The following is a 21,919-nucleotide window of genomic DNA, read 5'->3' as shown; positions in this document are numbered from 1 at the left end:
CATGAGTGGAGAAAAATTTTTTTTGCTATCATTCATATTCTCTGAAACAAGGCCAAGAAAGGAAAAATTCTGCCGGAGTATGTAAACTTTTGGGTCCAACAGTACGTCTGTAGTAGGTTGTTCAGTGCACGTAGGCTGCTAGTGTACTCGGCACGCAGCACGGGGAGAAAAGGGTGTTCATCCAGCAGCCGCTAATATCAAAGCAAAAAAGTCTAACATTTCACATTTATTAGAATTAAAGAGGTTGTCCACAACTTTTACATTGATGGCCTATTCTTAGGATATGTCAATGTCTGATCGGCACCTGGCACCCTAGCCAATCAGCTGTTATTGGTGTTGGCAGCGGCAGTCGCCGGCCGAAAGTACTTATTTGCGGAGCTGGCCGCCTACTTGTAATGGCCGGGGCTTGGTACTAAGGATAGCTCATGAACGTAAAAGTAGTGGACAACCTCTTTAACATTAAAAACTGGGAAAGAATTAAATCACGGCAATAGGCGTTCAGACGTCATCGGACAAACCTTCTATACAGTACTATCGTGTGACCCTAGCCTATCTAGTATTCCTCCTTTACTGATGAGCTGATGATTTTTCCTTTTTCCCTTCCTCACATTATTTTGATTCCTATTTACACAGGATGATGTGCTGCCGAGAATGATGATGTCTTGTGTAAACCAAAATATAATTTCACCCGACGAACAAGTTAATTGTTTGGTGGTCAGGTAATCAGCAGCCTGTTTGGAGTGCAAAAATATCATACAATGAGAATTCCTAGGAATGCTCATCCACAATAATTGTGAACGAACCATTGTGAGATCATCTTAATAGAACAGTGCCAAGAATAAAAACAAATACTGCTGTGACATCACAATCAAGCACAGCTTACAAAAAATTACCACAATGGGAATTTACGTAGATTAGCATGTCCGAATAGCATTGGAGTAACATGATGCTTCACTTTATTAGAAGGACTTTTTAGGCTGTTTCTACCAATAAATTAAAATCTATGCCTGCTGCAAGCAGGTGCTTATTTGATCTATAAAGTACGCCAATTTATAGGGTATAATAAAACTGTTTGACTCTTGTTTTCCAACCCTGCATTTTTGTGATTTTGGAAAACCACAGAAATTAAACACATCATGAACTTAAAATGAGAGCTCTCCCTTATTGATAAATTTCTTTTCCAGGAAAACCTTAACTCTTTTAGGTGGCACGGTGGCTCAGTGGTTAGCAGCACTGTTGCTTTGCAGCACTGTGGTCCAGTATTCAAATCCCACCAAGGACAACATCTGCCCGTGTTTGCGTGGGTTTCCTCTGGGTTCTCCGGTTTCCTCCCACCCTCCAAAGACATACTGATAGGGAATGTAGATTGTGAGCCCCAATGGGGACAGTGATAATAATGTCTGTAAAGCGCTGCGGAATATGATGCCGCTATATAAGCAAAGCGTAATAAATAACACATGTTCTCTCTACAACATTTCCACCAAACTGTCTATTCCACAAGTTGCCGACTGGCAAACTCTGGACAGTTATGGTTACTTTTATTATTCATTTCTGTGTACTCTAGAACCGCCATCAATTCCCCTCGCCCGTCCCCTTCTAAATAACAGAACGCTTGAACTGTAATGTCCAGCTGTAAAACTTAATGATCCACAGTTTTGTGACTTTGCATCTACTGTGATCGGCTTTGCACTGAACGCACCAAGAAAGAACAACAGTAATATCAATAATGCATAAAAACTTGATTGTCTTCTCAATTATACCTTGAAAAAGAAAGCTGAGAATAAGCTGTACCTAGCAGAAAGTGGTGACATTACTGCAGATTGTACTTTTGGCATTGTCCATGTGCTACGTGCATTACTGCTGTACAATATCATATGACTACATTAGATTGACCACTTAAGCTGTTGCTACAGTACATTGCATATCTATCTACTACAACCCCTGTCTAAAATTATAGAATCACCGAGCTCGGAGGATGCTCATTTAGTTGTTTAATGTTGTTGAAAAAAAGCAGATCACATACATGGCACAAAACTAAAGTCATTTCAAATGGCAACTTTAGGGCTTTAAGAAACACTAAAAGAAATCGAGATTAAAAATGTGGTACTCAGTAAGGGTAATTTTTTTCAGACCAAGCAGAGGGAAAAAATTATGGAATCACTCGATTCTGAGGAAAAAATTATGGAATCACCCTGTAAATTTTCATTTCCAAAACTAACACCTGCATCAAATTAGATCTGCTCATTAGTATGCATCTAAAAAGGAGTGATCACACCTTGGAGAGCTGTTGCACCAAGTGGACTGACATGAATCATGGCTCCAACACGAGAGATGTCAATTGAAACAAAGGAGAGGATTATCAAACTCTTAAAAGAAGGTAAATCATCATGCAATGTTGCAAAAGATTTTGATTGTTCACAATCAGCTGTGTCTAAAATCTGGACCAAATACAAACAACATGGGAAGGTTGTTGTTAAAGGCAAACATACTGGTAGACCAAGGAAGACATCAAAGCGTCAAGACCGGAAACTTAAAACAATATGTCTCCAAAACAGGAAATGCACAACAAAACAAATGAGGAACGAATGGGAGGAAACTGGAGTCAATGTCTGTGACCGAACTGTAAGAAACCGCCTAAAGGAAATGGGATTTACATACAGAAAAGCTACACATAAGCCATCATTAACACCTAAACAGAAAAAAACAAGGTTACAATGGGCTAAGGAAAAGCAATCGTGGACTGTGGATGACTGGATGAAAGTCATATTCAGTGATGAATCGCATTGGGCAAGGTGATGATGCTGGAACTTTTGTCTGGTGCCGTTCCAATGAGATTTATAAAGATGACTGCATGAAGAGAACATGCAAATTTCCACAGTCATTGATGATATGGGGCTGCATGTCAGGTAAAGGCACTGGGGAGATGGCTGTCATTACATCTTCAAGAAATGCCCAAGTTTACATTGATATTTTGGACAGTTTTCTTATCCCATCAATTGAAAGGATGTTTGGGGATGATGACGACATCATTTTTCAAGATGATAATGCATCCTACCATAGAGCAAAAACTGTGAAAACATTCCTTGAAAGAAGACACATAAGGTCAATGTCATGGCCAGCAAATAGCATGGCCAGCAAATAGTCCGGATCTCAATCCAATTGAAAATCTTTGGTGGAAGTTGAAGAAAATGGTCCATGACAAGGCTCCAACCTGCAAAGCTGATCTGGCAACAGCAATCAGAGAAAGTTGGAGCCAGATTGGTGAAAAGCACTGTTTGTCACTCATTAAGTCCATGCCTCAGAGACTGCAAGCTGTTATTAAAGCCAGAGGTGGTGCAACAAAATACTAGTGATGTATTGGAGTGTTCTTTTGTCTGTTTGTTTTTCATGATTCCATATTTTTTTCCTCAGAATTGAGAGATTCCATAATTTTTTCCCTCTGCTTGGTCTGAAAAAAATTACCCTTACTGAGTACCACATTTTTTATCTTGATTTCTTTTAGTGTTTCTTAAAGCCCTAAAGTTGCCATTTGAAATGACTTTAGTTTTGTGCCATGTCTGATCTGCTTTTTATCAACAATTTTAAACAATTGAATGAACATCCTCCGAGCTCGGTGATTCCACAATTTTTGCCAGGGGTTGTATATCTATTCTCACAAACTTACATACAGCTAAACACTGTCCAGTTTTATAAAAATGGGACCCTATAATCACTATGCCTTGGATTTGTACTCATTTTGAAAGGGTAGCCTTACTTTCAAGTAACTTTTTAAAATAATCTGTCGTGTGTATGAACATGAGGAAGAACACTATTTCTGGCCACTGTATTAATTATGACTTGGATTTTGTATTTTCACCCTTTTTTTCCCCTCTGCTGGCTCTATCTGTAGATTTGCAATTGACTCTGAGCTAGTGGCTAGAGACTAGTTGCTATGATGTCTCCCATACACAACACACACAGAGACATGAGGGATTCTTGCTCTTCGTTCCTTAGATAGAACACTGACGGTCGCAATAGCAGCACTAAGAAAATTATACATTAGTACTGAGCAGTGTTGATGTGAATCCAGCTCTGTGGTGAGGTAAAAGACTTGTTAGAAAGCTCAGCTCAATCTTTCTTTTTTTTTTTCTCACTCTACTCCTTACTTATCATTCACCTCTCCTCTCCATAAAGTATAATAAGACATGTAACCTGACACTACAGTGATCTGACAGTGTTGTTGTCAGTGCTGAGCTGTTTTTCAGAGTGAATGGTGAGTTCAGGAGACAGGGCTCTTAAGTGGACAAATGAGCAGCAATGTCTGATAAGACATATTACAAAGTGTCTTATAATCACATATGCTATTGATTTATGTAAAATTTATGTATGTTCTCATTTGAATCACAAACGTAAAAGTTTTAAACGTATGCACTTTCACGCTATACAGAATATATCTCGACAATGCTAAAAAATAGAATATCCACTGCCCAAATAAGAGCACTATAAAACAGATAAATAACAGCTTTATACAAAGCATGGATAATTATTTACTTCATTGTCCAAATATTACTGCCAATAGAGCCCACACATTCACAGACAATCCCTAAATAATACTCCCATACAGTGTACATAATACTGAATATACAGCCCACATAATACTGCCAATTGGTGCTAAATAGTAATGTCATACAAAATACATAATATACCACCAAAAACAAAAATAGGTGCATGAAATCTCTTAAGTTGCAAAGTTTATAAGTTAAGAAAAATAAATAAAAACAAAATTATCCTAAACAGAGTAACCTCATTGGAGGACCACATTCAATATTATTATTATTTATTTATTTATATAGCGCCATTGATTCCATGGTGCTGTACATAAGAAGGGGTTACATACAAAATACAGCTATCACTCACAGTACACAAAACTAACAATGACAGACTGGTACAGAGGGAAGAGGACCCTGCCCTTGCGGGCTTACATTCTACAGGAATAGGGGAGGAGACAGTAGGTTGGGGGGGGGGGTTGCAGTAGCTCCGGTGTTGTTAAGGTGGCATCAAGCAAAGTCATGTCAGGCTGTAAGCTTGTTTGAAGAGATGGTTTTTCAGGTTCCGTCTGAAGGATCCGAATGTGAAGGCTAATCGGACGTGTTGTGGCATAGAATTCCATAGGACTGGGGGGATATTCGGGAGAAATCTTGAAGGCGATTGGGTGAGGAACGAATAAGTGTGGAGGAGAGAAGGAGGTCTCGGGAGGACCGGAGATTACGTAAGGGAATATATCGGAAGATTAGTCCAGAGATATACAGAGGAGAACGGTTATGGATAGTTTTGTAGGTCAGTGTTAGTAGTTTGAACTGGATACGCTGAGCAATTGGGAGCCAGTGAAGGGATCTGCAAAAAATAGCAGAGGAGTAGCGAGGCAAGAGATGAACGAGTTGAGGACGGACTGAAGGGGTGCGAGAGTGTTAGCAGGTAGGCCACAGAGGAGGATGTTGCAGTAGTCGAGGCGGGAGATGATGAGGGCATTCACAAGCAGTTTAGTAGATTGAGGGTTGAGGAAAGGATGGATTCTGGACATATTTTTGAGCTGCAGGCGACAGGAGGTGGCGAGGGCTTGGATGTGGGGTTTGAAGGACAGGGCAGAGTCAAGGGTTACTACGAGGCAGTGGATTGCCGGTACAGGGGAAAGCGCGATTTCATTTATTGTGATAGAAAGATCAGGTGGGGAAGATATGCGAGATGGGGGAAAGATGAGGAGTTCAGTTTTGTCCACATTGAGCTTGAGGAAGCAAGAAGAGAAGAAGGAGGATATGGCTGATTTACGTGCTGGGATTCTGGAAAGCAGAGAGGTGACATCTGGGCCAGAGAGGTAGATCTGGGTGTCATCAGTGTACAGATGGTACTGGAAGCCATGGGATTTTATGAGATGTCCCAGGCCAAGGATATAGATTGAGAAGAGTAGGGGTCCTAGGACAGAGCCTTGAGGGACTACAACAGAGAGGGTGGTATGAGGAGGTAGTGTGGGAGTGGGAGATGCTAAATGTGCGGTTAGAATGATATGAGGAGGCTGTAGCTAGATTGTCGGTTGTCGAAGAAAGAGTTAGATGAGAAGGGAGAGGAAAGTTAAAGTTCCGCGTGGACGTGTTGCTCATGGAGTTTGGAGCCAAATGGGAGCAGCGATATAGGACGGTAGCTGGACAAGGTGCTTGGGTCGAGGGATGGCTTTTTGAGGATGAGCGTGATTGTGGCATGTTTGAAGGCAGCGGGGAAGGTACCAGAAGTTAGTGATAGGTTGAAGAGATGGGTTAGGGATGGAATGAAGGTGGGGGTGAGGTTGGGGAGGAGGGGGATGGGATGGGGTCGAGTGCACAAGTGGTGAGGTGTGATTTGAAAACGAGACGAGTGAGGTCTCCTTCCGTGATGTTGGAAAGGGAGGTTATGGGGGAAGGGCAATGGTCTGGGAAACAAAGGGGCTGTGGTCGTCGGACAGTAAAGACTTGCCGTGTTTGGTCAATATACTAACACTATTCTGTGTAAAATGGCTATTAACATATATACACTACAATATATTCTTATTTGTATTCAAACTTATATAGGACTTTGTAGTCCATGATGATCAGATATAAACCTTAATGGTACAGCATATAAATTAAGAAAACAATAACACTTACATATCTATCTAAACAATGTAGCATGTGGTCCTGGCGCCTCAACGAGCGTTTCACCCTTGCTTCATCAGAGGGCGTGTGATACTACCACAGAGTGTCACAGCAATGTGCAGCTTCAATTCAATACAGCATACAGACAAGCCATAGCGTTATATGGGGAAGGCCATCACGGTGCCCTACACATAAACATATAGTATAGAAGTCTTATGTATATGCAAGTATAATACCAAGCAGTTACCCCTCTTATGAATTGTAGATATGTACAGTAAGTGGATGATCATCAGTATTTTGCACCTGTGCGGCCTCTCACATGTAATAATGGAGCAGGGACAGTAATGTTAGTGTAAAGATTCTGAAATAATGAAGACCATTAATGCAGATAATTTTTCAGGATGCAGCCTGGCATTATGATGTAATTTGGCCGTATTTTTCGGACCATAAGACGCACCCAAAATTTTCAGGAGGAAGATAGGGAAAAAATGTAATGCGTCAAATGAGGGTCCATTTTACAGTCCAAAATCAGCTTATCGGCGGGAGGGGTGGCAGCGGTGGTGGAGCAGGGTCACGGGAGGTGCGACACTGCGGAGTGATACTGCGTGTCCCAGGCTGGTGCTCAACGCTGCGGGGTGATGCTGGGAATCCTATCCTATGCTATGTAGAAGGGAAGAAGAGAATGTTTGGCGGTACTTGGTGGTGCGGGGGCTCCGCAGACATTTTGTGAAAGCCCGGAGAACCCGCACTTATATGGTTTCAATGTGGCGGTCTCTGGGAAAATGGCCGCTGGAGGCAGCGCATACGCGGATTGAGATCTCGGGAGCAAAGATCTCGAGAGACGAGATCTTGTTGCTGAGATCTCAATCTGCACATGCGCCTCCTCCAGCGGCCATTTTCCCGGAGACCACTGCATTGAAACTATGCAAGGGCGGGGGATCTGGGCTTTCACAAAATGTCGGCGGAGCCCCAGCACCGTCGAGTACTGCCGCACAAACCCTTCTACCAGCCAGGGATGGGACTTGAAGCATCACTCCGCAGCATCGAGTACTGCCGAGCACCACCCTGGGACTCACAACATAGCCTGCCAGCATTTCACCTCCAAACACTCCCTCCTCCCAGCCCAGGCCCCGCAGTATCGCTCGAGCCGCCGCAGCCCCCCCCTGGTAAGCTACATTCGGTCTTTAAGACACACCCCCACTTCCTCCACAAATTTGGGGGAAAAAAAGCGTCTTATAGCCTGAAAAATACAATAGTTGTATGGGCTTGACTAATAGATTGTAAACCAGCGTGGTGCACTACAAGTAACTGTATGACTAGCACCTTATATCAGCCATATCGATGTGTAAATATAACACTAAACAGTCACTATTACTGTTCACACATCAAGTTTTTGCCGTGTTTTTCCAGGAAAAAACTCAGCATTTTACAGTCCCAACAAAGTGAATATTTCTGAAATCACATGCACACGCTGTTTATTTTTTCCTTGCAGATTTGAAGCAGTTTCCAATCTGCAACACGTCAATTCTTTCAGCATTTTTGTAGCATTTTTCACTGAAGTTAATGAATGGGAAAAAAAGGGGAAAAAAAGGGCATCAAAACGCACACAAAAAACGCAACACATATATTTTACAAAGCGCTTTTCCTGCTAAAACATCAGTATTTGAGGCAGATTTTTCTGCCACAAACACTAAACTTGTGCACATCCGCCTATATAGAGGTGAGTGAATGTAAATCAGTATTCTGCACCTGTGCGGCCTCCTCTATAGCTTTGTGACTTGTCTCTGCCCTTCTATAGACTCTGTCATTTAAAGTAAATCTCTTTTCCTTAAAGTACCCATCTAATGGTGCCATATAGTTTACTCACATTTTGTAATTAAGTTCAAGACTACAGTTTTTATTTCCGTTCCAATATTAAATTGTTCTTGGCTCTTGGGATCCATTTTTCCAGAAAATTCCCATAAATAAAACTGCGTTCTACCTACAAAAAGTGTATGGAAATTAAAAGGGCTGTCCAGTCACAGGATGTTTATAGCTTATCCTTAGGGCAGGTGCAGACGAGTATATTTTTGGTCCGAGTGTGATCCGAAAAAACATCGGATTGCACTCGGACCAATGTTGGTCTATGGGGCCATGCACATGTCTGATTTTTTTATTTTAAAAAGTCTGTCCGAGGAAAAAAATCAGACATGCCTGAGTTTGATTTGATATTCAGATCGCACTTGGTCATGCAAGTCAATGAGTCCGTGAAAAATATCGGACTGCACTCGGATGTCATCTAAGTTCAGTCCAATTTCCACGGGCTGACAGAATGAAGAAAATGGAGAAATATTTTCTCCATCTACTCCTCATTCGAGAGAATCGGATCACACTCTGATCACAGTGTGATTAGCGTAATCAACCCGATTCTCTCGGATGAGGGAATACAAGGTTGTCTGCACCTGTCCATTGGATAGGTCATAAATATCAGCCCAGTGGGGGTCTGACATCCGGCACCCGCATCCATCAGCTGCTAGCATTGTGCAGCTTTACTCAAAGTATAGTGGGCTCTGCTGAGTGCTGCAGATCAGCTCCTGTTAAAGGGAACAAAGGTTGATCTGCAGTACTCAGTATCAGTCACTACATATTGAATGGAGCTGCCCAGTGGGGGTCTGACATCCGGCACCCGCATCCATACAGCTGCCAGAATTATGCAGCTTTACACAATGTATAGCAGGCTCTGCTGAGTGCTTAAGATCAGCTCCTGTTCAAGGGTAGAAGCGTTGATCTGCAGTACTCAGCATCGTTCACTACATATTGAATGGAACTGCCCAATGGGGGTCTAACATGCGGCTCCCACAATGAACAGCTGCTAGCACTATGCAGCTTTACTCAATGTATAGCGGGCTCTGCTGAGTGCTGCAGATCAGCTTCTGTTCAGGGAATGAAAGGTTGATCTGCAGTACTCAGCATTAGTCACTACATATTGAATGGAGCTGCCCAGTGGGGGTCTGACATCCGGCACCGGCATCCATACAGCTGCTAGCATTATGCAGCTTTACTCAATGTATAGCAGACTCTGCTGAGTGCTGCAGATCAGTTCCTGTTCAAGTAAACAAAGGTTGATCTGCAGTACTCAGCATCAGTCACTACATATTGAATGGAGCTGCCCAGTGCCGGTCCGGTTTACATCTAGACACTGCCGGAGCTGATCGTAGGGATGATGGGTGTCGGATATCCCCTGATTGGATATAGAAGATCTAACCTACAGATAGGTCACCAATTTTATTTGCTCTTTAATAAGTATTTGATAGCGGCTGGAGTTAACAACCACATCTCTGCCATATCTTCTAAAAGCAGTACCCCATGCACTTCTTTATCCTTCACCACCAAAGGAGAACACATAGCAACTAATTAGACCTTTTATTGCACATATTGGCTCTAATCCCACTGTTTGGTTGATGCACTAAATAATCTTCATATAATATATATACAAAGACATAAAATGCTCTATAACCCCAGGGATCCTGAACTGTATGTGTCAGGCAATGCGTGGGAACATTGCATTTATTGTAAAGCCATATAGGAAAAATCTGCCTGGTATAATTATTAGGAATAAGAGCCCAACTGACTAGTGAAACAAACAGCAGATACATGCACCGTACAATGTGACAAGAGGCATTTTCATGTTCCCCATCCGGATCATAAATCTTATAGGTTGCACTTGTATCACAGCGAAGTGTTAAGCGATACATTGAAACAAACATGGCTCCATTCAGAAGAGAAACTTGACTCAGGGGAACGTTCTCTTATCATTTCTCATGTCTTATTATACAGAGAAGAATACTTTATGGAGCTGCGGAAGGATTAATCCTTCTGCTCCTGCAGGGCCTTGGATAGGCTAAGGAGGTTATAATATAAGATGTGATTGGAAGGTAGAGAATCGTTTTCTGATGCAAAATGAATTCTCAGATGAGAGTTTGCATGTATTACTCAAGTTATCGACATTACAAAACATGTCCAGAGGAGACAAGAAGAAGCAATGCACATCCGTACAGTCAGAGGAGAAAGCTTTACATTCAATATTCCACATGACATGGACGTCTCTGATGTGCCAGACCTGCAGGCAATGAAATAAAAAGTGAACTAAGGATAAAGAGGCAGAAAGATAAACCTGTGCGAGCTGTCTGTGTGATGAGGGATCAAGAATAGGTGCAAATCGTACCAACAAGCACTAGCCCAGCAGCAATGTATCCTTTTATTTTTCATGGTAAATTTGCTCTTTAATTTATACCAATATCTTTAAGTTCATAAATTAACTTATCTACAGTATTATCTGGACAGGGGAAGAAATGGTCCAGGATGAAAGGGCACCTGTCACCAGATTTCACAATACAAACTACATACGTTATTAAATAGATCTGTTAATTCTGATGAGGCTGGTACATTTACTTTGAAAAATCCATATGAGAATGACTGCATAATCCTTTATGAAAGTTTAACTCAATCTCTGCCCACCTTGCTTGATTGACAGCTCCTCATTGTTCCTCCTCGCTGTTGAGATCTCACACTGCTCAATACAAGCTGCAGCTGTCAGGCTGAGTGGACAGAGACTGAATATACTGTGTCTCGTGAGCTATTTCATTCTCTAGCCAAACTCAAAATGCTCATCCTAATTATACAAGATTATACAGCCATGCTGACTTGTACCATCAAAGTAAATATACTAGCATCATCAACTCCAAAAACTCTATTTATTAATGTATACTGTTTGTAATGTAGAATCTGATTACAGATTCGTTTTAAAGAGGATTGGTCACAATGAACTTACAGTCTGAGTTGCAGGTAGTGCTTTTTAGAGAAGCATTTACTGATTAGATCGATACATACAGTAGTTTTATGGGAAAAGATTAAAGTTTGCATTTATTCATTTAAAGGGGTTGTCCAACCTTAGGGTACAAGTATGCAGTCATTCTACGTGACTGCAGACTTGTGAATCCTCACATCGCACGCACTTTGCACTATCAGGATTCTCTAGTACTGCTGCTGTGACCGAAAGTATGTGATTTGCATATATGTGATCATGTGCCAACTAGACGTGCGCGGTGTCGTTCAATGCATGTGTACATCTAGTCAGAATGTGTCCGGAAGTATGCAAATCGCTTACTCCTGACACTGAAGAATCTTTACAGTGCGCAGTGCGCACAATGTGAGGATTCACAAGTCTGCCAACACAAAGAGTGACTGGAGACTTGTACCTTAAAAGGTTGTTCAAAGGAACAAAAGTTAATTTTAATCATTAGATCTTGGAATAATAATAATTTCCACAATTGGATGTGTTTAAATAAAATGTTCCTGTGCTGAGAAAATCTTATAAATGTTCCCCTGCTGTGTACTGTGTAATGGCTGTGTCTGACTGTACAGGAACATGGTCTGATCATACCACAGCTCCTGGGCAGGGGAGAACGCAAAAGAGTATACAGACATTACAGCACGGGATCACAGCTGATTCTTTCTGTGAGATAAAGCATTTCCCTGCCTGTTTTTAAACAATGTTTAACATCAAAGGAAGAATCATTTCCGATCCCCGGCTATAATGTCTGTATATTTTCTTTTGCTTCTCCCCTGCCCAGGAGCTGTGGTATGATCAGACCATGTTCCTGTACGGTCAGACACGGCCATTACACAGTACACAGCAGGGGCACATTTATAAGATTATCTCAGCACAGGAACATTTTATTTAAATACATCCAATTGTGGAAATTATTATTATTCCAAGATCTATTGATTAAAATTAAATTTTGTTAGGGGGGAAATCCTTTTAAGGCCGGACAACCACTTTAAGTCCCTGCTCATTCTGTGCTTAGGAATAATCTGTGAAACATCAGTCTTACCAGATCCCACAGAGAAAGACGATTCTCTCCTTCTCTGCGGGTGCTTTCTTTATTCTATTTGTAAAGCGTACAGTCATGGCATATCCATATGATAAGCTGTGAGTTTGATAGGCAGGAGTATCTGCGGCCATTCTTTTGCGGTCTTTGGTGCCAATGTTCGACTTTTGGCAGCAAAAGTCAGGAAAACTGTTTAATACAGGAGGAAAGCCCATTTTTGACTGTGCCCCAAATTCATGAATCGCATGTGCCATTTTTGATGAATTTGGTGTGAAAAAAACAGCAAATAATACTACAAGACAAAAAAGGAAAGTGACTTAAAAAAAAACAACAAATGATGAATCTGGGGCAATGTGTTTAGAAACTTGTCGAGTTTGCGTGAACATCACTCTCTTTCATATAGTTGAGGATCTCCAAGTCTAATTCCCCCGATGTCGGATATCTTTGGTATAGCCGTGGATACGCCTTACATTGCATATCCAAAACCACACAAAGTGTATAATCTTCTGTTTTAAAGCATTCATGTAGTTGGCGGATTCCATTGTAATAAATCACATTTAGAAATTGTAATATCTCAGCAAATTTTCATTCCCTTTTCTTTAACACACAAAGCAATGACCGTACCGTTGAAAATCTGTAACATATTCTACATAAATTACATCATTCAGACATTCACAATTAACCTGTATAAGAATCTACACAACCGGAGACCATTAATTCCCTAAAATATTGAAGAGAATTTTATTGTTAACTATATCCAGATACATTACCAATAGAGATGAGCGGATGTTTTGAAATTTAACTTCCCAACTTCGCTGACTTTTGCCCCAAAATTTGATTTGCACAAATCTCAATACTGGAAAGCTTGTAATTGCTCAGAAGATACATGAGGGCGAGACAAGAGAGAGAGGACCCTGCTGATCATAAGAGCTTATGCTTTACAGGAGAGAGAGAGAGAGGACCCCGCTGATCATAAGAGCTTACAGTCTACAGGAAAGAGAGAGGACCCTGCTGATCATAAGAGCTTACAGTCTACAGGAAAGAGAGAGGACCCTGCTGATCACAAGAGCTTACAGTCTACAGGAAAGAGAGAGGACCCTGCTGATCACAAGAGCTTACAGTCTACAGGAAAGAGAGAGGACCCTGCTGATCATAAGAGCTTACACTCTACAGGAGAGAGAGGACCTCACTGACCATAAGAGCTTACACTCTACAGGAGAGATAGGACCCCGCTGACCATAAGAGCTTACACTCTACAGGAGAGAGAGGACCCTGCTGATCATAAGAGCTTAGACTTTACAGGAGAGAGAGGACCCCACTGACCATAAGAACTCTACAGGAGAGAGAGGACCCCACTGATCATAAGAGCTTACACTTTACAGGAGAGAGAGAGGGGACCTCACTGACCATAAGAGCTTACACTCTACAGGAGAGAGAGGACCCCGCTGATCATAAGAGCTTACACTCTACAGGAGAGAGAGGACCCCACTGACCATAAGAGCTTACACTCTACAGGAGAGATAGGACCCCACTGACCATAAGAGCTTACACTCTATAGGAGAGATAGGACCCCGCTGACCATAAGAGCTTACACTCTACAGGAGAGAGAGAGAGGACCCTGCTGATCAGAAGAGCTTACACTTTACAGGCGAGAGAGAGGACCCCGCTGACCATAAGAGCTTACACGCTATAGGAGAGATAGGACCCCGCTGACAATAAGATCTTACAATCTACAGGAGAGATTCACCCAGTGACTTTGAGATGGAAAACGACTCTACCGTACAAACAGTAGTACTGGGAACTGCTGATCTGTGATGGCCGAGGTACTAACCACCTCTGTACAAGTTATGGTAATCTGCTAGATATCATAGCTGTAGGGCATTATGAGGAGGCCTGTAAGGCCATGTAAAATTATGTTAGCCTGCTCTCTGATGCTTCAGCAGTTTTCTTTTTCCAAACTGCTAATTAAATTCGAATTCGCTTGAAACCGCGAATTTCAGGAAATTCAACTCAAACGCGATCCTCCACAGATCGATCCACTCATCTCTAATTACCAAGATATCTTTCCCAATGGGTGGCTCATTCGAGCTCAGTGCTGCTTAGTACTTTGTCCTGAATCATCACTTCACAGAATAATTTGTAATCCATTTATTGAACTATATTTTTAATACGGTAAAGCCTCCTGCTTTATACAATGTCTTACCAATCAGAAAAATATTGAATTATTATCTTGGCTCCATCCTTATGTTGGCGTGTATAACCTAGAATACCAGCTACTTCACAGAATATTGTGAACTTACTGTTAGTTGTCCTGCTGTGATCGCTCTGGACGCTGTCATTAGACTGATTGCTTGACAGTGACGACACACTGGAGCTCCGGACAAATCCAAAAGCTGCAAGCTTTGCTGCGGGCAACCGTGAGTAGCCAGGGGGGCGAAGGCCAGATTGGCAAGGCTTCGGAAGATTTGACTTTGCACCATTTTGTATGGAACCTTTTTTAACATCATCTGTGAAAAAATAAATAAAATATGAGAAGTGAAATACAGAAAGTTAAAGGAGTTTTCCAAGCACAAAAACATAAGAAAAATAAACTGCCTGACCGTTCCAGTAATAGATCCCCAAACTCCTATTATCATTATTTGCAATTTTTAACTCATTTTCAGCCAATTTACAGCTATCATTATCTGTTACTGTTCACATTTTGGACTCTTTGACTAATGCTTTGCCTTTAGACTACATTTCCCAGGAGGCAGTGCGCTCTGGATTCTCTGTCGCACACACTCTACCTATAGACCACCATCCTGAGACTCCTATACATGGTAAATATAAGTAAATCATTGCACACTCTGCCATTCCATCACTTCACCTAGTATTTGCTAGTGGGCTCAGTGCACTGTAGGGGATCAATGAGTCCTATAAAGTATTCATTTATTGTAATGTAATCTAGGCCTCTGGAACTGCCAGCACCATCCCCTCTTACTATTCTTCTCAGTAGAGCCTGCTAGGGATGAGCGGACCCATGGAAGTTCGGGTTCTGGTAGACAATTGAACTGTAGACCAAAGTTTGGTTCGGGTCGTAGAACTGTACCCAAACTTGAACCCGAACCTTATTGAAATCAATGGGGACCCGAAAAATCTCTAACTCTCTCTCTTTCTCTCTGTCTCTCTCTCCTCCCAAAGTTTAAAATGGAGTACCAGGAGAAGTCCGTGTTCGGAGTTCAGCGACGGACACTAGGTGTCTAGTACAAACCCTGAACTTTACAGTTCGGGTTCACTAATCGCTAGAGCCTGCACTGTTTCTGTGGCTTCTATGCTTTCCCTCCGTGTGCACATCCCCAGTCACTGACAACTCACTGGCTATGCCCTCCATGACATCACCGTTCAGAGCACACTGTAATGCACCATGCCAGCTTGCAGCCAATTAGTGATGCCCATACGATTAGATCAGGTGGACGTCCCAGTACTTTATAAATACAACCCACAGTGACAGATACTCTAATTCCCCCTCTAAAGCTAAAGATGCAAAAGATGAAAAAATATATTAGCTATTGGTTGATATTTTGGCCAAAATACGCAAACTGGCAACCCTCGGCATGGATCCTCATTGTCTTATATAGAGTGTTGGGCAGCCTGCCTGATATAGTATGCGGGTCACTAATAAGCTGTAAACCAGACACTGTGCACTACACGTATCTCTGTGACTGGGGCCCTATACAATTGTGTCTTACCCATGTACACTCATAATACTAGACAACTACCCCTTCATGAATAATAGGTTTGTGAGTGGCTATTTAATCAGTATTTTGCAGCTGCGCTGCTTCCATGTTTTATCGCGTGGACTCGCTGATTCCTGCAGTGAATTATTATTGTGATCAGATATTGGCAAGAATATTCTCAATAGTTAGTAAAATATTTCATGTTACCAATAGTGTATGCAATTTACAATGTGCAAAATAACTATCCATGATAAGCGTAATGATAAAAAATTTTTTTTACAAACTTTTTCTGATGTTTGGTGCTGGTTGTTGAAAAACGTAATAATATTTCGCTTAAAAATATAATGTATAAAACATGGGAATAGTGGTTCCACCCAGGTCATGGAGCCTAGAGGGGCACGAAAGGTCCTTTTGGCCTATATGAGAAGACCAATAGTATTAAAGACCTGTAATTATTGGGGACTCTGTTGGAGATTTTGCATTGAGCCCCCCCCAAAAAAAAACAACTCATTGGAACCAATCACATAACAGCATTTATTTCCTATTGTGTTCTTGAAAATAAAAGCTGTGATGTGACTGGTGGCTTTGGATAACAAAAAAAAGGTTTTTCTTTTAGATAGATTTTTACAAATCTGCCTCAATATTTACAAATGGATAGTGTAGAAGGGAAGTGTCCCTATGTGTACTTATAGATATATAGAAGTATATATAGATATAGATGTATATGTATATATATATGTATATAAATCTATATATGATTCTCTCTTACACAATGACGACCATGATGAGGAGATCTGGCTAAGTATGTTCCCCTGTATCCCCTTACTTACTTACTTTCTAGACCCGGCACACATAGGGATAGTTAGTTAATGTTAGACGGGAGGGCTGGAAAATATATTAGGTAATTGGGAATTGTATATCCGTCTTGTGTGCTATTGTTATTATTATTGTGTACTGTGTTAATGTGATAAATAGTAGTATATTAACTGTTGACTTGTGTGTAATAAATACCTTTTATTAGTACACGGTTTTGTCTCGGTTGGTATATAGTATAAGGCACAGATAACGTTAAGGCATAAATTAGTGGATATTAATAGACAAGTTTGATGTTAATAGTTAATATTTGACCTCAATAGAGGTGTGGGAGAGTTCCCCCATTAATTACGGGTATTTCTGGAGGGAACCCGTCCTTTTACAGATAGCATTTAAAAATATATATATATATATACTGGAGTAGAGAAAAAAAATAAACTTGGTTAATCCTTACAATAACTTCACAGAATAGAATGTGAATCTTTTTTTATACTGTCACACTGGCTTCTTGATAGTTAACACGTTAACATGTCATATTATTCATTTTGTACATTCATTAAAATTACAAAAACAAAAAATATGAACAGAACTATTTCTATCCTTCATGTCAATGTAATATAATGTTCTTTCTTGTTTGCAAAACTGTCAATAGCTTGTAAATTTGCACAAACTCCGCTACAAACTTTCAAAGGGATGTAGGCCTAGATTCTGACTTGGTCACGCGGCGCCATAATATTAATCTTGTTGTTTTCCCATCTGAAAAAGTGATGATACAGACCTCTGGGACCCCTACTGAAAATACTGAAAATAAATGGTCTGAAGCACTGATTCTGCACTGCAGCCCCTTCACCATTTTCCTGCACATCGCTCTTTTGAGCAGAGCTGTTGGGCAGCTTGTGGGTGACTACTTAAAAAAGCGCTCCCATCAAAGTTTTTATCTTCTTAATATATTGCAGTCATCATATTATATAGCACTGTGTACTTACAATTGATCATTTTGCCTTTCTACCCAACTAATTCTTCTCTTTTCTCTGCTCTATGTAGAAACAGGAAGTCTCTTGTCCCTACATTTATCATCCCCCATCCCCTTCTGACCCAGCTGCTCCTTCCTCTCCCCTATCAAGGACTTTTCCAGTGACATGACTCATACAGAGAAAATTGACCTCCTGTTTCTACATAGAGCTAAGAAGGATTCAGCTAGTTAGTTTTTAATCACGTGATGTCATAGACCTAATGGAAAAGAGAACAATTAACTGGGTAGAAAGACAAAATGAGCAATTGTAAGTACACAGTGCTATATAATATGATGATTGCAATATATTAAGAGGATAAAAAAGGTTGATGGGAGGAGGAGGAGGAGGAGAGCTTATTTAATCACTTTGTAGTGCTTTGGCTACAACTCTTGTGGGGGTTCTAGAGGATGGACTCCCACCAATCCAGAGGATTAATTATCGTGAGTGCAGGGGTTGCAGTCACACCAGAGTCTCGGGAGCCTAGTAGGACCCAAAAGATCCTTTTAACCCATAGAAGAAGAGTAGTACTATTACAAACCAAAAATCGTTGGGAGTGCTATTGGAGATTTTGCATTGGGGACCATAAGCTTTGAGTTATGCCACTGCACTGATAATAAGGTGATGATCATACTCTAGAAATAAGACATTACTTTATGAAATTAGAATGCCTCTTTAGGCCATTCCTGTGTTCTTATTTATTAGGCTTTGCTTATATTGTGACATCATATTCTGCAGCACTTTACAGATATCATCATCACTGTCCCCATTGGGGCTGACAATCTACATTCCCTATCAGTATGTCTTTGGAGTGTGGGAGGAAACCTGAGAACCTGGAGGAAACACACGCAAATACAGGGAGAACATACAAACTCCTTGCAGATGTTGTCCTTGGTGGGATTTGAAACCAGGACCCCAGTGCTGCAAAGCAACAGTGCTGCTAACCACTGAGCCACCAGGCCGCCCTCAGTTGTTTGACATGTTTACAAACTACATAAAAATAATCTTATTGTTTTTCCATCTGAAAAAGTGATGTCATGTTTGGGTTTGTCAAATGGGCTAATTAAACCCAGCGAGAATTAAATTTATATGTTAAAGGAAATCATGTAACTAAGTTGGATAAATATTGGACAATCTCGCTGATGTCTGAGGATAGCCTGACTGTCCTTATGACCTCTGCCTCTGAGTACTGGCATAGTCCCTATGATAGCTACAAAAGTCGTTACTTTTATCCACTCAGGCAAGTTCCAGCACTTTATTTATTAAGGGTCATTCTGCAAGTTCTGCTCCGAATGTGCTTATATAGAGATACTCAAGCGTTCATCCACATTTCAATAGTTTTGATTTTGCATTGCAGCATATTAAATTTACTAAAGTTGCACAGAAACACAGGATGCCATTACGCCTACGGCTGTTATTCACATTTACAGTTTTCAGGCTTAAAACTCCAATTTACAAATCTTATCTGTAGGCTAATGTAACTTTTCCTGCCAGCTTCTTCTATAAAGTCTGTGATTCTCACTAGACTCTTATATTTCCAATACACTGAATTATACATTTGGGACATCAGAAACTTTAGTCTTGATCTCGAATATTTTGAGCGATCTTCAGTTCGATCCAGCAGAAAGTCAAATTTTGCTGCCAGGCTTATCTGCTCAGCATGCTTTTGGGTTGTAGAAAAGCCAGGTCCCCGTCATGATTAGAGGGGATCTGCTCTGTATTATAACTGTGTCTAAAAAATCAGAATAGTATTTGACAGTCTTTTATGGTTTCATTGCTGACAGCAAATAGAGACTTTGAAATGTATTTATTTATTTTACTCACTTATATAGCGCCATTAATTCCACAGCACATTACAGACATCATCATCACTGTCCCCATTGGGGCTCACAATCTACATCCCCTATCACTATGTCTTTGGAGTGTGGGAGGAAACTGGAAAACCTGGAGGAAACCCACGCAAACATGGGGAGCACATACAAACTCCTTGTAGATATTGTCCTTGGTGGGATTTGAACCCAGGGCCCCAGTGCTGCATGTCTGCAGTGCTAACCACTGAGCCACCATGCTGCCCTAATGGGGAGAAATTAAAGCACAAAATATTTTACGAACTTGCATTAACTTTTTAACATGAAATTATTATTTAGGTCATATAAAACCTAAAAAAATGTATATAATAGTGCTTTTCCATACATATATAGTTACATGGGTGGAAAAAAGATACTGCCTGAAGTTCAACCTTTCTCTATCAATTATACATTCTGTATTGCTAGATTATTTATAACCCACAAAGACATTTATTGTGATAAAAGCATCTAGACCTTTTTAAATGCTGTTATAGTGTCTGCCATTACTACCTCTTGCTGTAGGGCTTTCACCAGTCTCACTGCTCTGAGGCTATGTGCCCACGATGCAGAAAATATGCAGAAATTTTCCTGAGTATTTCTGCATCTCCTTGGCAGAAAAAACACATGCAGATTGTACATGCGGATTTTACATGCGTTTTTCTGCCAGGGAGAAGCGTTTTTTAAGCGTTTTTGCATGCATTTTTTCAAGCGCTTTTCCAAGCCATTTTGAACATCACTTGGAAAAGTGTTTGACAATTTGGTCACACAATATAAATCCATACAACTGGCATGGATTTATATTTTGTGACCAACGTATGCTGCTTTAAATGCAGCATCAATAGTAAAAAAAAAGAATTAAAACGTAAAAAAAAACAAAAAACATTATAATTACCTCTCCGGCGGCCCCCGCTTTCCTTCTCCTGTGGCATCCTCTGTCCTCGGCGTCCCACGGTGTTCATAAAGGACCTGCGCTGACGTCATTTAGTCAGCTGACAGGTCACGTGACCGCTGATGTCAGCGGTCGCGTGACCGCTGATGTCAGCGGTCGCGTGACCATCACATGACTAAATGACGTCAGTGTAGGTCCTTTCAGAACACCGCGGGACGCCGAGGACAGAACACACCACCGGGGAGGAAACCGGGGGCCGCCGGAGAGGTAAGTATAATGTTTTTTTTTATTTTTTACGTTTTATACTTTTTTTACTAATGGTACCCGGGTCTGGAGGAGAGTCTCCTCTTCTCCAGATCCGGGTACCATCCGCGCATTTAACCGCATAACATCCGCATGCATACATGCAAGTCAATGGCGGCGATTTTGCCGCTATTACAACAAGAAATGGTTGTGCTGCAGATTTTTCCGCAATGATAATCCGCAGTGGAAATTTCTGCAGCATGTGCACAGCACATGCGGATTATCATTGGGAAACATGGCAGACAACTTAACATGCGTTTTTTATGCGTTTTCGCAGCGGAAATGCAGCCGCGGAAACTCATTAAATCCACATCGTGGTCACACAGCCTAACTGTAAAGAATTCTTTCCTATATTAGAGGGAATCGGTCAGTTTGTTCAGCTGTCTACAGTATATGGGCATATAGGTCATAGAAAGTTGAATAAAACTGTCATGACCAGGCACGGGTAATGTCCGGCGAACGGGACAACACCACGGGTACAACGGGATGATAAAGGGAGAGGAAGGCCCTAATGGTAGGGGATGGGGAATGGGACACCTCCTAACACCACCAATCTTCACCCCGCCGCCATCCCGTGCCTAGTCCCTGGCTGTCACCTCTACTAACCCTGGCTAGTGCATTGGCAGGCAAGGTCACTAGCCTTGCCACTGCAGGTAATATACATAGGGCAAAAGACAAAACAGGTGACAGGCAGAAAGAAAGACTACTTAGCTTAACACCCAACACCAGGAGACGAATCTACTGCAACACGCCTAGATGGCTCCAGGCAAACAGCACTCCACACCAAGCTGGTCTGCATAGAGGAAATCGATAACCGGCAACCAGCTGAT

The 21,919-nt window shown here is 41.3% G+C and overlaps 1 protein-coding gene across 2 annotated transcripts in view; it reads right to left on the bottom strand.

The window, feature by feature from the left end:
* Window positions 1-21,919, bottom strand: part of MTUS2 (microtubule associated scaffold protein 2) — an 833,540-nt gene that overhangs the window by 426,857 nt on the left and 384,764 nt on the right. For both annotated transcript variants that reach the window (XM_073662484.1, XM_073662485.1), the window contains exon 4: window positions 14,812-15,018. In XM_073662484.1, the coding sequence (XP_073518585.1) occupies window positions 14,812-15,018 (207 nt within the window). The remainder of the gene's footprint in view (window positions 1-14,811; window positions 15,019-21,919) is intronic.

Source organism: Phyllobates terribilis, unplaced genomic scaffold, assembly GCF_046119375.1.
Source record: "Phyllobates terribilis strain yellow unplaced genomic scaffold, ASM4611937v1 Scaffold_2__4_contigs__length_985480577, whole genome shotgun sequence".
NCBI lineage: Eukaryota > Metazoa > Chordata > Amphibia > Anura > Dendrobatidae > Phyllobates > Phyllobates terribilis.
The sequence above is the reverse complement of the archived record's forward strand: the minus strand, read 5'-3'. Positions and strand labels throughout refer to the sequence as shown.